The sequence below is a fragment of the Rhineura floridana genome, chromosome 7, assembly GCF_030035675.1.
Source record: "Rhineura floridana isolate rRhiFlo1 chromosome 7, rRhiFlo1.hap2, whole genome shotgun sequence".
NCBI classification, from domain to species: domain Eukaryota; kingdom Metazoa; phylum Chordata; class Lepidosauria; order Squamata; family Rhineuridae; genus Rhineura; species Rhineura floridana.
This window is the reverse complement of record NC_084486.1, coordinates 123435563-123449386: the sequence shown is the minus strand read 5'-3', so window position 1 is coordinate 123449386 and position 13824 is coordinate 123435563. Positions and strand designations below refer to the sequence as shown.

At 44.4% G+C, this 13824-nt stretch overlaps 1 protein-coding gene across 13 annotated transcripts in view; it reads left to right on the top strand.

Moving 5' to 3' along the window:
• VEPH1 (ventricular zone expressed PH domain containing 1) overlaps window positions 1-13824 on the top strand; it is a 232580-nt gene that overhangs the window by 212883 nt on the left and 5873 nt on the right. For 11 of the 13 annotated variants that reach the window (XM_061637145.1, XM_061637141.1, XM_061637134.1 and 8 more), the window contains one exon: window positions 3267-3400. In XM_061637145.1, coding sequence (XP_061493129.1) covers window positions 3267-3400 — 134 coding nt within the window. Of the gene's footprint in view, window positions 1-3266; window positions 3401-8617; window positions 8659-10590; window positions 10673-13824 lie in introns of all 13 variants that reach the window. The other 2 variants (XR_009764114.1, XM_061637143.1) reach the window with 2 other exon arrangements.

Sequence of the window (13824 nt, the reverse complement as noted above, 5' to 3'; positions counted from 1 at the left end):
GTTTCCTGTGTTGTTCAGAACAGACCTCCTGATAAGATGGTATCTGCAGGAGGCCCTTACTTGCAAAGCACAGTGACTGACTGGGTATATAAGGGATAAGATGATATTTCAGGTATTCTGGTCCCAAGCTCTATAGGGCTTTGTACACCAAAACTAGAACCTTGAACTTAGCCCGGGAGCTAATAGGTAGCCAGTGCAATTATTTCATCAGTGGGGTGACATGTTGGCGATACCCTGCCCCAGTGAGCAGTCTCACTGCCGCATTTTGCACCAGCTGCAGCTTCCGGACCAACCTCAAGGGCAGCCCCACATAGAGCACATTACTGTAATCCAGCCTGGAGGTTACCAGTGCATGGACAACAGTGGTCAGGCTATCCCAGTCCAGAAACAGCCACAGTTGTCTTACCAGCCAAAGCTGGTAAAAGGCACTCCTAGCCACTGAGGTCACCTGGGCCTCTAGCAACAAAGATGAATCGAGGAGCACCCCCAGACTATGAACCTGCTCTTTCAGAGGGAGTACGACCGCATCCACAGCAGGCAACTGACCAATTATCCGAACTCGGGAACCACCAACCCACAGCATCTCCATCTTGCTAGGATTCAGACTCAGTTGTACCATTTTACCACCCATTCACAATGGTAAACCACCTCTGAATACTGCTTACTATGAAAAACCCTATTCATAGGGTCGCCATAAGTCTGGATCGACTTGAAGGCAGTCCATTTCCCTTTTTTCACTTAGTTTGGAGAAGTCCTTTTGGAGTTTCTCGCAATCCCTTTTTGTTTTAACAACCTTAAACAATTTAGTATCAGAACACTTGGTCACCTCACTGCTCATTCCTAACTCTTGGTAATTTATGAACAAGTTAAAAAGCACAAATCACAATACTGATCCTTTGGTAACTCTACTTTCTACAGCCCTCCCCCGGGAAAATTGTCCATTTATTCTTACTCTCTGCTTCCTGCTACTTAACCAATTCCTGATCCACACAAGGACCCCTCCTCTTATTCCATGACTGCTAAGCTTACTCAGTAGTCTTTGGTGAGGTACCTTATCGAAAGCTTTTTGAAAGTCCAAGTACACTATGTCCACTGGATCACCTCTATATATATGTTTGTTGACACTCTCAAAGAATTATAACAGGTTAGTGAGACAGTACTTGGCTCTGCTTCAGCAAGTCTTGTTCTTCTATACGCTTGGTTAATTTATTTTTAATAATTCTTTCTACCAGTTTTCCCAGGACAGACATTAGGCTAACCATCTTGTAATTTCCGAGGTCCCCCCAGATCCCTTTTCAAATAGTGGCATTCCATTGGCCACTTTCCAGTCCTCAGGTATGGAGGCAGATGAGGGACAAGTTACATATTTTTGATATAAGATCAGCAATTTCCCATTTGAGTTCTTTGAGAACTCTTGGGTGGATGTCATCCAGACCGAGCAATTTGTCAGTATTTATTTTGCCTATTAAGCCTAGAACTTCATCTCTCGTCACCACTATTTGCCTCAGTTCCTCAGACTCCTTTCCTTCAGGTTCAGGGATCTGCCCTATATCCTCTACTGTGAAGACAGACGCAAAAAAATAATTTAGCTTCTCTGCAATCACCTTATCCTGCTTTAGGACACCTTTGACTCCCTTATCATCCAAGGGTCCAATAATCTCCTTAGATTATCTCCTGCTTGGAATATATTTAAATATTTTTTTTGTTGTTGGCTTTAATGTTCTTAGTAATGTGCTCCTCAAATTCTTTTTTAGCATCCCTTATTGTCTACTTGCATTTATTTTGCCAGAGTTTGTGTTCCTTTTTATTTTCCTCATTTGGGCAAGCAGTACAATTAACTTTTAATCATATGCATTGTGATAAGAAGCTCAGTTATAACTCCGACCAAAGCACTTCACCCAGTGACTGAGGTGGTTTCCATTAAAATCGTAATAGTCTACAACAAAGAGGTTAGAAGGTTATTGTATGAAACTGTACATGTTTAGACAGCTTAATTGCAAAGAAAATAAAAAAGAAGTATTTGGAATATTAGTTCATTGTAACCCTCTGAACTTTTCTGTTTTAATTAGTCCTGCAGACATGCTGGCATCTTATCCATTAGGGTGCCCTTTAAAGTTGACATTTCTGCATAGCCATGGATTTATCCAAATATACACAATACAAGTTAAAATTAAAAGTTGTCCATGGCCACCTTAGCTCTTCAATGACATACCAGCATTTCCATCATCCCACACCACTGAGACTCGTCATCATTAGGCCAAAAAAATTCACTTGGACCTGAAGTTTCATAACAATGAACTGCTTTTCAAAGATCATGCTAAGCTTGCGTTTCTCAAAGTTTAAACAGCATGTTCTGTTGCAAATAATCTAATCTTAGAGACACTTGCAACTCTCCAAGCAATGTTCACAGGCTACTTTGCAAATAACCTGGCTTTGCTAAAAGTAAAGAAAATAAGACTAGGATTGCTACTTATTACTTAGAAATCTTTGCTTTTTAAAAAAGTAATTGAATACCACAAATTCCATAATTAGAATAAAGTAGGCTAACTTACATAAATTGACTTACTTCTGCAAACCAATTCTGTGTATATCTCCTCTGGGAGATTGGGTAGCAACAGCTGCATAGGGAAAGAAGGAAGAGAAATCTCGTTTATCAAAGTTTCAAAGGATATTCTGCAAATGGATGGATAATGCATTTGACTCCTTGATAGAAACAAAGGGCTGCTTCAAATATAATGCTAAAGTTTACCATTACAAGAATGAGCCTCAATATACTTTGAGGCTATGTACACTTCTTCCAACACAGCTGTGATGTGCGCTTCAGAAGCTTTCCCTTCTGTTTTAGATTAACCACAGCTTGCCATTTCACCCAAACCCAGGCAAACTGTGGTTCATCTTAACTATGGTCTCTTTGCTATTACTGCTTGTTGTTTTGGGAAATATAGTCAAGTGGCTTATACAGATACCATTTCCTGGGGTGCTGATTTGCTGAATTTATGATTGATTGATTGATTGACTGATATTCCGCCCTTCCTCCTGTAGGAGCACAAGGCAGCAAACCTAAACAAACAATTTAAGAAGAAAAAGAAAAGCATACTAAAAATAGTTAAAAACATTCCAAAACAACAATTACAATTAAAAACATTCTAAAACACAGTTTAAAATATTCTAAAACAGTTAAAAACATTCTAAAATGCTTAAAGTCTGAACCATTAAAGCAGAAACAAGAAATTCAATGACAATCTTTTTCTCTTTTACTTTCACAGTTGTGAATCAAGATGGCCAACCCTTGATTGAAGGCAAGCTGAAAGAAAAGCAAGTTCGATGGAAGTTCATCAAAAGGTGGAAGACCCGCTATTTCACACTTGCTGGCAATCTTCTCTTTCGCAAAGGAAAATCTGTAAGTTGGGGATGGGGGAGACCCATTTAGGAATTTTCCTGCATCATCAGGCTTTAAAAGTGATGATAATTATTTACCATAGAATACAATTTTAAAACATCTCTTAACAATCACTCATATATCTGAAAAACGTATCTATATGCATATATAGTTTTGTAAGCTGTCATGCAGCATGATGGCAGCATTCCATAGGGGCAGGGGAGTGGCAGACATGCAGCAGATGTGAGGCAAGCAAGGACAGCAGACCAGCAGGCAAGCAAGGTGGCCTGAGCGAGCCATGGAGGAACAGTCAGGACAGCCCGGGGTAGGTCCTTATCAACCATCCTGCTCTGCTGTTGCTGCCTCCCTCATCAACAGCCTCAGCAGTGGAAGGCAAGAAGGGAAGCAGCAAGAGAGCCCAGGCCAACCCCCATAATGCTTGTAGCCAGGGGCATCACTACCGGGGTGCAGAGGGTGCGGCGCGCACCCGGGTGTCACCATAAGGGGGGTGACACCCAGAGCTGCCCCGTGCCATTGCCTGGCAAGGCTGCTCCAACTCCTCCTCGGAGGCGGGCGGGCAAAACCGGGAGCAGCGTCGGCGGGGCGAGGGAGGCGCGCCAGCGTTCCCAGGCCTTCTCTGGCTGGGTGCCCCTCTGGCGCGCGCCCTCCCAGGGGCATGGACAGGGTGGCTGGCTTCGAGTGCACGCGTGGGCGCACATGCAAACCCAGCCACCTCGTCCATGCCCCTGGGAGGGCCCGCACCAGAGGTCCGCACCCCCCTGCACTCCCGCTAGTGATGCCACTACTTGTAGCAATTGCCTTAGCCGGCCACCTCCCTCCTCCTCATAGGAGAAGGTCTGAAGGGAGGAGAGGAGGAAGATGTTGACCCGTTTGGGGGGGAGAAGAAGAGGAAGCTTAGTGACCCATTGGGGGGGGAGTGTGACCTTTTTGGGAGTCCTGGTGGAGCAAGGGGGAGTTAGCAAGCAAAGCAAGCAGAGGGGCAGAGCCCCCCAAGTTATACATAATATACCAATATTGAGTTCACAGGTATGCCATCAATCAATTGCTGCAACGCCAGCTGATGCTTAAGGACTTTGCACTAGTTTTCATTGGTTTCCCAGACCAATTCAATTCAAAAGACTTTGGCTTCTAAAGCTGTTTAAAAAATCTGGGCTCTGAATATCTGGAGCAACATATTTTCCCATAAATTATCTTAAATATTATTTATTTTAATAATTGATACCCTACCTTTCTGTATATAAGATAACATAATGCTAAAAAGAAAATACAATATAAACTTTGTTGTTGTTATGTGCCTTCAAGTTGATTACAACTTATGACGACCCTATGAATCAGTGACCTCTAAGAGCATCTGTCATGAACCACCCTGTTCAGATCTTGTAAGTTCAGGTCTGTGGATTCCTTTATGGAATTAATCCATCTCTTGTTTGGCTTTCCTCTTTTTCTACTCCCTTCTGTTTTTCCCAGCATTATTATCTTTTCTAGTGAATCGTGTCTTCTCATGATGGGTCCAAAGTACGATAACCTCAGTTTCATCATTTTAGCTTCTAGTGACAGTTCTATTTTTTTGCAGTCCATGGTATGCGCAAAGCTCTCCTCCAACACCACATTTCAAATGAGTTGATTTTTCTCTTATCTGCTCAATAAAAACTATGCGCCATCAAAATCTAAAATATATATAGCACCAACAGCAAGAAAATAAAATAACCTCATTTTCATAAGAAATCAGAAGACATGACTGAAATCACAGTAACAGTAACCAGTCTTCAGGTCATCCAAGGGGGTCCTCCTTCAGGCATCCATGGCATCTGAAGAATAGCGAGTGCATATAAGGTTGAAGTCAGTGCAACTGCCCCGTTGTATTCACACAGACACAGACACCCTGAGACACATCACACCAGCTTGCTCCCAACCTTTACTTTTCAGGGAAGCATTTGTTGGATTAGTAGAGGAATCTTGTTTTTTCAGTCCATCGCTGCTTTATACATTTTTATGTTGTTCTTTTGTGATTGTTAGGGTTTTAATTGATTTTACAGGGTTTTTCATTTTTTCAAAAAACGTCATGAACTAGCTGCAAAGCAGACTGGAAACTCAATGAATAAATAAATGGATGACCTGTATAGGTGCAACTGCCATCAACAGATCAAACGAACAAAGTCTCCTTGTCACCAGACATGACCTCAAGCTCAGTACTTTACAGCGGGTGTTCACATGTTTATTTGTGAAGATTGTAAGAACTATCAGCTGGTTGCAAATGCCCCTTGCTGAGCAAGCTGTCCAAGTGTGTGGTGGCTATTCAATTCCAGGCACTCTTGGATGAGGCTAATTAATTAGCCTGTGCCTGGTTTTGGCAAAGAAATGGGCTGGAAGGAGGCTGCAGCTATGATGTTATACCTCTGTGAGTCCTTGCAGATGACTTCACCAGCAATAAACAACATCAGACTGGAGGGCATGCTTCTCTCAGCATACAGAGAGAAAGAAGAAATGCCAAGAGGGAGGTGTGGGCTTGAGGGGGAGAGAGTGTGGCAGCTGCAGGAAAAGCCTCACAGTGCCTGATGCTTACCATAGGAGCATAGTTAGGCACAGAAGCGGAAGGGCCATAGCTTAGTGGCAGAGTATCTGCTGTGCATGCAGATACAAGAGAGCCCCCTGCCTGAAATGCTGGAGAGCCGCTGCTAGTCAGCATAGACAATACAGAGCTAGATGGACCAATGGTCTGATTCAGATTCAGTATAAGACAGCTTCCCATGTAAAGAAGAGGGTGGCTTCCCTTAGAGCTGGTGCCAGGCATGCCGGGGCCCTTGGGCCCCAGCCTGCCCCGGGCCCCAGCACACACATGCACGCCCCACCTACCTACCTTTCCTTTTGGTGAATGCTGGTTGTGCTGTGGGTGCAAGCCTGCATCAACCAAGATGGTGGGTGTGGTTTCCCTAAGGGGTTAATGCCTCCACTGCCATCTTGGTTGATGGCACGCATGCACGCCTCCCTGCCATCAACCAAGATGGCAGCAGAGGCATCAACACATTAGGGAAACCTTGGCCGCCATATTGGTTGATGGCAGGCTTGCACCTGCAGTGCAAACAGCATTTATGTCAAGGGAGAAATAGGTGGGGCAGGCAGGCAGGCGTCACGGGCCTGCGAGACAGTAGTGGGGGTGCCTGGGAGCTCCCTCTTGCAATCCACAGCAGGGTTGGGAGCCGATGCTGCAGTCGATCATGGAAGGGAGACCTACCCAGACACCCTCAGGAGGGGCCCTTCAAGGGCCCTCAGCCAGGGCCTAACCTGGCCACCCTCTGGTGCCAGCCCTGCTTCCTCTGCCTCAATGCTGCAGACAGCCAAAATGCTGACAGGTAAACAGAAGGGTGGCAATATTAATTCCTAAGAGCCAAAGGGGGGCTACTTGCGTGAATATACAAGCTGTAGAATGTGCTTGTAATGAATAATGGACAGATCTAATAAACTGAAGTTCAGTCCTCACAAGAGAGAGGTTGTTTTGTTGTGTGTTCATCTGACCAAGGAGATGGTGTTCAACCTGTTGTGGAGGGGTTACACCACCCCCTGTAAAATAAGGGTGGGCTACAACTCCTATCTTCCCTAATTATAGACCATGATGGTTGGGGCTGAAAGGAGTCCAACAACATCTGTAGGATGACACGTTTCCCAACCCTGCCCTGCAAGATGAGGTCTGTACTCTGGGGGAGCTTATTGATCCAGTTTTATGTCTGAAGTGCAGATTATGACATGAAACACCTACCAGCTTAGGTTTATGCACAATTGTGACCTGTCCTAGACAAAGAAAGCATCCACAGATGAGATTATGCTGATATGTTATAGATGGGGCTTTGACAACTTTCCAGAAACTTCAATTACTTCATAATATATGACTGAAAGACTGCTCAGGCTGGCCATAGACAGCAGATCTCACTAGTTTTGCTATAACTTCACTGAGAACAATTCCAATGGCCTTCTTGGTTGGGGCACCTCTTTTGTGAACTACTCTCCCTGGGAGGCTTCCCTAATGTCAGCCCTTATGCTTTTGTGTGTGTGTGTGTGTGGCACTGAAGACCTTTTTATTTCCACAGGCCATATTTTAACATAAGGTGCATTGGTTTTATTTTGTGACGATGCTTCTATGGTATTTATCTTTGCTGTTTTGATTTATGCTGCTGTTGATGTTTTTATTGCTTTCGTTAGCCTCCCTGAAAGTGGTAGGATTTTTATATATATATATATATAAAGTATAACATATATGTATGCCACTAAAATTCTTTTTTCCACAGCTGACAAAAAGAATGGTCTTCATATGCTGGACAATTTTGCTTTTGCAGTGTCTAACATATAAGTAACATCAATCTATTGAAAGAGGGACAATATTGTTTTTAGTTTGTTAAATTTATATCACACCCTTCCTTGGATAATGCAAGTAACTTGTGTTCCAAATTAATTTGGTACTTATGTTTATTATTTATTTATTTAATTAATTATTGGCTGATTAAGATATGACTCCATCTCATGGCTTCAGACTTATGATATATTTTGAGAAGAAGATAATACATGCCATTGAAAATAAGACAGTTGAGATATTTCTCCTCCTGGTTATTTTCTGGAACACTGATATGTGTTGTGTAATGGCTTAACCAACTCAGTACATAGCAAATTGATTAACCCATTGGTTGATTGATTCTTTTAAGAATATATCAGACTTGCACTCAATTCTCTCACAATCTAATTGGATTAATTCTGCTGCCAATCATATCATAACTGATTGGTTTAGAAAGAGGACATTTACTGTAATAGAAGATAATTAGATCTGCTTACATAACAGAGCAGGAGGCACATAAAAGTACCTCTATTCCCAATGGTAAAGAATGACACATCATTATGAATGGCAAGGAGTTGCTTTATGGGTGATCTTATTTGTAAATCAAAGGAGTGGGTATCTTTTAGGTAAGCAAACAAATTTGGCAGATTTGGATTGCTGAACAACCATTTCTACTGGGCTGGAGGGAGGGCCAGTGCTGGTGTGTTTGGCGCCCTCCTGCAAATTATAAATCGGCGACCTTACCTTTTATAATTTTTTTGTTCATTTTTCAATTGAAACTATGCCAATTGCTGAGTTTCCAAGCTGCTGGGAGTGCATGTGAATTTATTGGTTTTATCAATTTATTCTAAAGCATTTATAGCCTGACTTTTAAAAAAGATTTTTTTTTCTAACAGGAGTCCCCCCGGAACTTCACAACTACCAAGTCTGCACCCCTGTAAGATTTTTCTCTCTCAAACAGGCACACACACAGAGATGAGATGCCAGCTTTTTGGCTCTAACAGGCGAAAATCTAGCAGATAAAGATTATCCTAACAAGGAGAGAAAGACAGGAAGAGTGTTTCCTTGGTTGTGTTCTATCTAGTTCAGCTGGCTAATTTAGAAGGCAGACGAGCATGGCCCAGCCAGGGAAGTTGGTAACCCAAAGCAGCCACCTGCTGTGTAGGGCTCACCCCATTCCAGCTAGTGGGGAAAGGGGCCCCTGCTTAGAGGTGGCAGATTCATGGGGGAGGTCTCAGGCACCACCACTGCGGTGGTGGCAGGGCAAGATTGCAGAACGTGAGCACCAGATTGGTGGGAGAGCTCCTGCGATCTTCACAGCTTGGGGGGCTGTCAGAAATCCAACAGAAGCAGGCTTCCCCATCTCTGCATGGCCAGGCAGGGTAAAGCCGCACCTCCTGAATATCTACCTGACAGCCCCACGCTGAGCTGTAGCCACCCATCCCTCTTTAATTCCCCCTCAATATAGTTACCGCCCTTCAGTACTGAGGCAGGGCCCTCTGTCCATGCTCAGCAACACCCTTGTAGTCATGCTGCACAGAAGCCAGGATTTCTCCAACTGAGAGGCAAAAATCTCACCCCTCTCTCAGAGAAACCCTCCCGCGAGGCAGAGAGAGAGAGAGAGAGAGAGAGAGAAAGTGCAGCTGACTTGGGGTGGGGGGGCTGTTGTTTTCTCCCGGAGCACACAACCCCGAGCACAACAAACTACCACGGAGCTGCCTCTCACTCTCCGGGGTAGAGAGCCAGGAGCACGCGTCTTCTTACTTGCTCAAGAAGCCAGCACTCTCCCCCTGGCCCATGGTGCGTCCCTTCCTGCCCGTTCACCAACAGCGCTCTCTGGAGAAGGAGAGCCGGCCTCGTGGAGCCGCCACCAACTCCGCCCAGAGCTGTCGAGGGGTGGAGGGAGGGCCAGGGCAGCCTCTCCGATTGCCCCCTTGAGGCGCCTGAGCACGGGAGGCAGACAATGCCAAGGAGCCGGCGGTGCGGCTGTTCAAAGGCAGGGGCTCGGCAGGTGAAAGGAGCCGCCCCACGGGGGCATCCTTTGGGTGCGATGGGAGAGCCGGGTGGCCTGATCCGGCGGAGCCCTCCCAGTCCCACTGGGGAAGGAGGCAGCGGCTTGTCGAGCAATAGGAGCAGCTTGGCCACCACTGGCGGGCGTGCTCCCTTTCGGTGAAATTTCTCTGTCGCGCTGTGCCCGTCGGGCAAAGGAAGTCAGAGCGGCCAGGCGCCCCTCAAGCATTACGCCCCTCAAGCAATGTGCCCCTCAAGCATTACCCTCCAGCCATGCTTACCTTGCTTATCGTGTTACGACGGCCCTGGCTGGAGGATTTTAAAACAGAGAGTTTAATTTTGCTCTCTCTTTTTACATTCTAAATACTCCCTATCTGCCTAAAGCAAGAAATAGGATTTCAGCCACAATGATTAAAGTTGTATTGTCAATTTCTAGGTTAATGTATTTAGAAGTGAAGTTATTCAGAGATACTTTGCAAAAGTAGAAACATTCCGGGGGGGGCTAAGGCAGCACCCCCCCCAAAAAAAACCCAAAACCCCGAGACAGGAATGGGGGAACTCTGGCCTGCAAGCCGAATTAGGCCCAGCAAGGTGACATCAAGTGTGCGGCAGGTAGAGGCACAGCTAGATCAGCTGCATTACTGAGTTTCCCTGTGGCTTTGCGGATTCAGGTTTTAACATAACAGTTCCAAACAACCAGCCCACTGCTTTAAATTGACAGTTATATTTTGACTAGCAGAATTCAATAACTGTGATCCATTTTCCTTTTAATACCTCAAGTCTCAAATTCCTTCTTTAGTCCCTTCTATAAAATCAATAATAGTTTCTAACATGAAAATCCCAACTATTTTTTTTGTAGAGAGCCCAAGATCTACCTGCAAAGAAATTAGCAGTAACCTGGTTGAACTCCATGCTGCAGACCACTTCCCTTCTGTTGATGGGTGACCTGAGAAGCATCCCCCTTTACAAATGATATAATACGGAAACAGCTTTCCCTGTTGTACATAATTCATGCTGCCCATATCCAGATTAATCATACCCATTGCTCAAAACACTAACCTCTGTATTTAGAAAAATAAATTGATAGTTATATGAAGTCTTAGTCATACTCTGAGTAGACCCATTGAAATTAATGGACATGAGTAACTTAGGTCAATTAATTTCAGTGAGTTTACTCTAGGCAACCCATAGTTTGCTATCTTTAAAGGAATGATGCCATGGACTACACAGACACGTAGGTAAATACTGATTTATATTGGGTTTTTAAAGTGTTTAACAAGAATTTATCCTAAATTATTGCACTATTTGAGAGAAGATGTCTTTGTTAAGCCACGACGACAGAGTAGATATTAGGCCTTTCCTGTGGGTGTTGATGATATTAAAAGATACATTTGGGATGAATTGGGATGAAGAATAGTGATTACTAAGGGCTGATTCACACGGGAGCTAAACTTCGTATTAAAGACAAAGCTTTCCCCACCACGATAGATTTTCAATATTCACACACTCTTCCAATCCGCTGTTTTCCATTCACATTTTAGTATCATTGTTTCCTTATGGCCCCACCCCCAAATTTACATGTTTGCTCCCTCTGCTGTATTGCTAATGGAGAAGGGGAGGAGGTCTGCTGAAGTTGGGAGAGCGTGGGGGTGCAATTTACATGAAAAACTTTATTGTGTCTGTTTCATTTCCTCCTGACATATTTATAGCAAAACCCCTTTTTATCAAGTACTTATGAAATGCAATTTTTAGTGGAAGAGTGTGTGTGTGTGTGCATGTGCACATGTGCACGCCTTCTGTCACATTGGTAATTGGGCATATCAGAATGGAGATGGGGGTGCAATCCCCATGACTGTTCGGGCTTAAAGGCCCAAGCCAGGAGAGCACCTCAGTGTGAAATTGACATGACACTGACTAACACCCCCCCTCCTATTCCTAGTAAAACCCTTTCTTCCTTTTTCTTTTTTTAAATTAGGTAGTCGGAGACAGGCTTTGTGTATGTGTGCGAGAGAGAAACAGAGAGAGAGAGAAACAATGCTGCAATGAAAAGTTGCCCCCACTGTGCAGGAAAGTTGCAGGGGTAGTTCAGCTTCGCTTTTGCAAAGCCCGAGGGAGTTTGGGTGGAAAGAGTTCGGAAGAACAGGAGTGATGGAAGGCAGTTTACTAGGCGAGTAAGGGATGAAAAAAAGGAGGGCTGCAGCAGTTCGGGAGCCGCCAGTTGGAAGTTGTTTCTTGAGCCATCAGAAGTAAAATGGAGAGTTTAGTGGGCAGAGAAAGGGGAGTATCTGAAGTGATGGTCCACCCCCCAGCAAAAAACATCAGAAGAAAGAGCCTACATGAGAGGAGCGCAGCGAGGTGGAGACATTTTTTTCTTCACTTACCACATTTTCAGCGGGTTGCTTTGATTCGGATTTAAAGGGAAAAGCAGTGACACACCTTCCCTTTGACTGCAACATCATGTAAACCGTGCAAATTAAATGGGGGTGCAGGTGGCACCCATCTCACATTAAATCTCTCTGTGAACCAGCCCTAAATCAGGCAGCAAATAGTGTCCAGTACCATTTTGCCAGCATTTCAAGAGGCTACAGGATGTGATAGTGGAGTCATAGGCTGAGATGATTTATTCACATGTTCCTCTTGTCACACATAGTAAACAGGCACTGTGAAAAGCTGGTACTTGGAAGAGAAAGAAAAAGGGAACCATGGATGGTGTGTCACTGAAGGATTGTGAACAACACATAACAATTTCTAGCCGATCACCACTATGGGCGGTATCCAACTACTGGATCCCATCAGCACCAGGATTTCCACTTGCACAACAGGACTTCCCTCCCTGTCCTGCCTCCATGTATCCTGCTCCCTCCCCAAATCTGCTCCAGGCGGTTGGGGGAACTCCGAGAACAGATTTAGGAGGCATACAGGGGGAAGAAAGGGGGTGAAAAGTTCCATTGTGCAATCAGAAATACATGTAGCACACCAGAAACAACCCTGTATGACAATATGGAAGAGGAGAGCAAATATCTCTCCTAGGGTAGGGACACATTACTGGCTTAAAATGCAATTACCTCTGTTCTTTGAATCCAGGTACACACAGTGTTACCCACAGTTACCCACAATCCACTGGTTTCTTCTGAAATGCTGTGGTTTTGATGCGGTATAAAAAACCCAGCTTCACTCTGACTTTAAAGTTGTCTGAGTGACAAGTCCCAGATGTATACAGAGGAAATGTTTCCTGGGGGTGTTTGGTCCTACATGCCTGACATCAGTGTTGTGTGTGTGTGTGTTGTGGAGGAGCATCCCATTTCCCACCGACCCACCCTCTGCAATCCTACCTGTGTCTACTCAAAAGTAAGCCTCATTGAATTCAATAGGGCTTACTCCCTAGTAAACAGGTTAAGATTACAAGTCACATTCATTTTAAAACAAGAGGCAGCGGGGTGGGGTGGGGGTGGAGATCAGTGCTCATCTCTGCCTATCAATATCTGTAAACAAGAAGCTTGAGGGGGGGTCTCACTTTGATTATTTAAAGTTTTGGGTTAAGTTTTTGTGTATATAAAGCCCTATACAGCTTGGGGCCAGGATACCTGATATACCCAGCAGTTCTCTTGCCCCTTTTACACCCAGTTGGTCACTGCACTCTGCAGGTAAGGGCCTCCTGCAGATACCATCTCATCAGGAGGTCCACTCTGCACAATACAGAAATTTGGCCTTTAGTGTTGTGGCATCTACCCTTTGGAATTCCCTCCCCTTAAATACTGAAGACCTTTCTCTTTCAACAAGTCTTTTAAGTAGAGACCTTATCTCAGTCTGCATCTGTGTTGGAATTGCTTTTAAAATGTTTTTTAAAGTTATTTGGTTTTTAAGATTTTTTAATTTTTTTAATGCTTGTTTCCTGCCCTGGGCTCCTTCTGAGAGGAAGGCCGGGATGTAAATTTAACAATAAATAAATAACAAAAATAAATAAAGTGCCAACACCAAGAGAAACAACAAGAAGATGATTTCCAGGGAGGTGGCGTTGGAGGGATGAAAGCTCCACCAATAGAAGTTGGAGTAGACGGAGAAGTGGGGAAACCAGATACAGACAGTGGGCAGC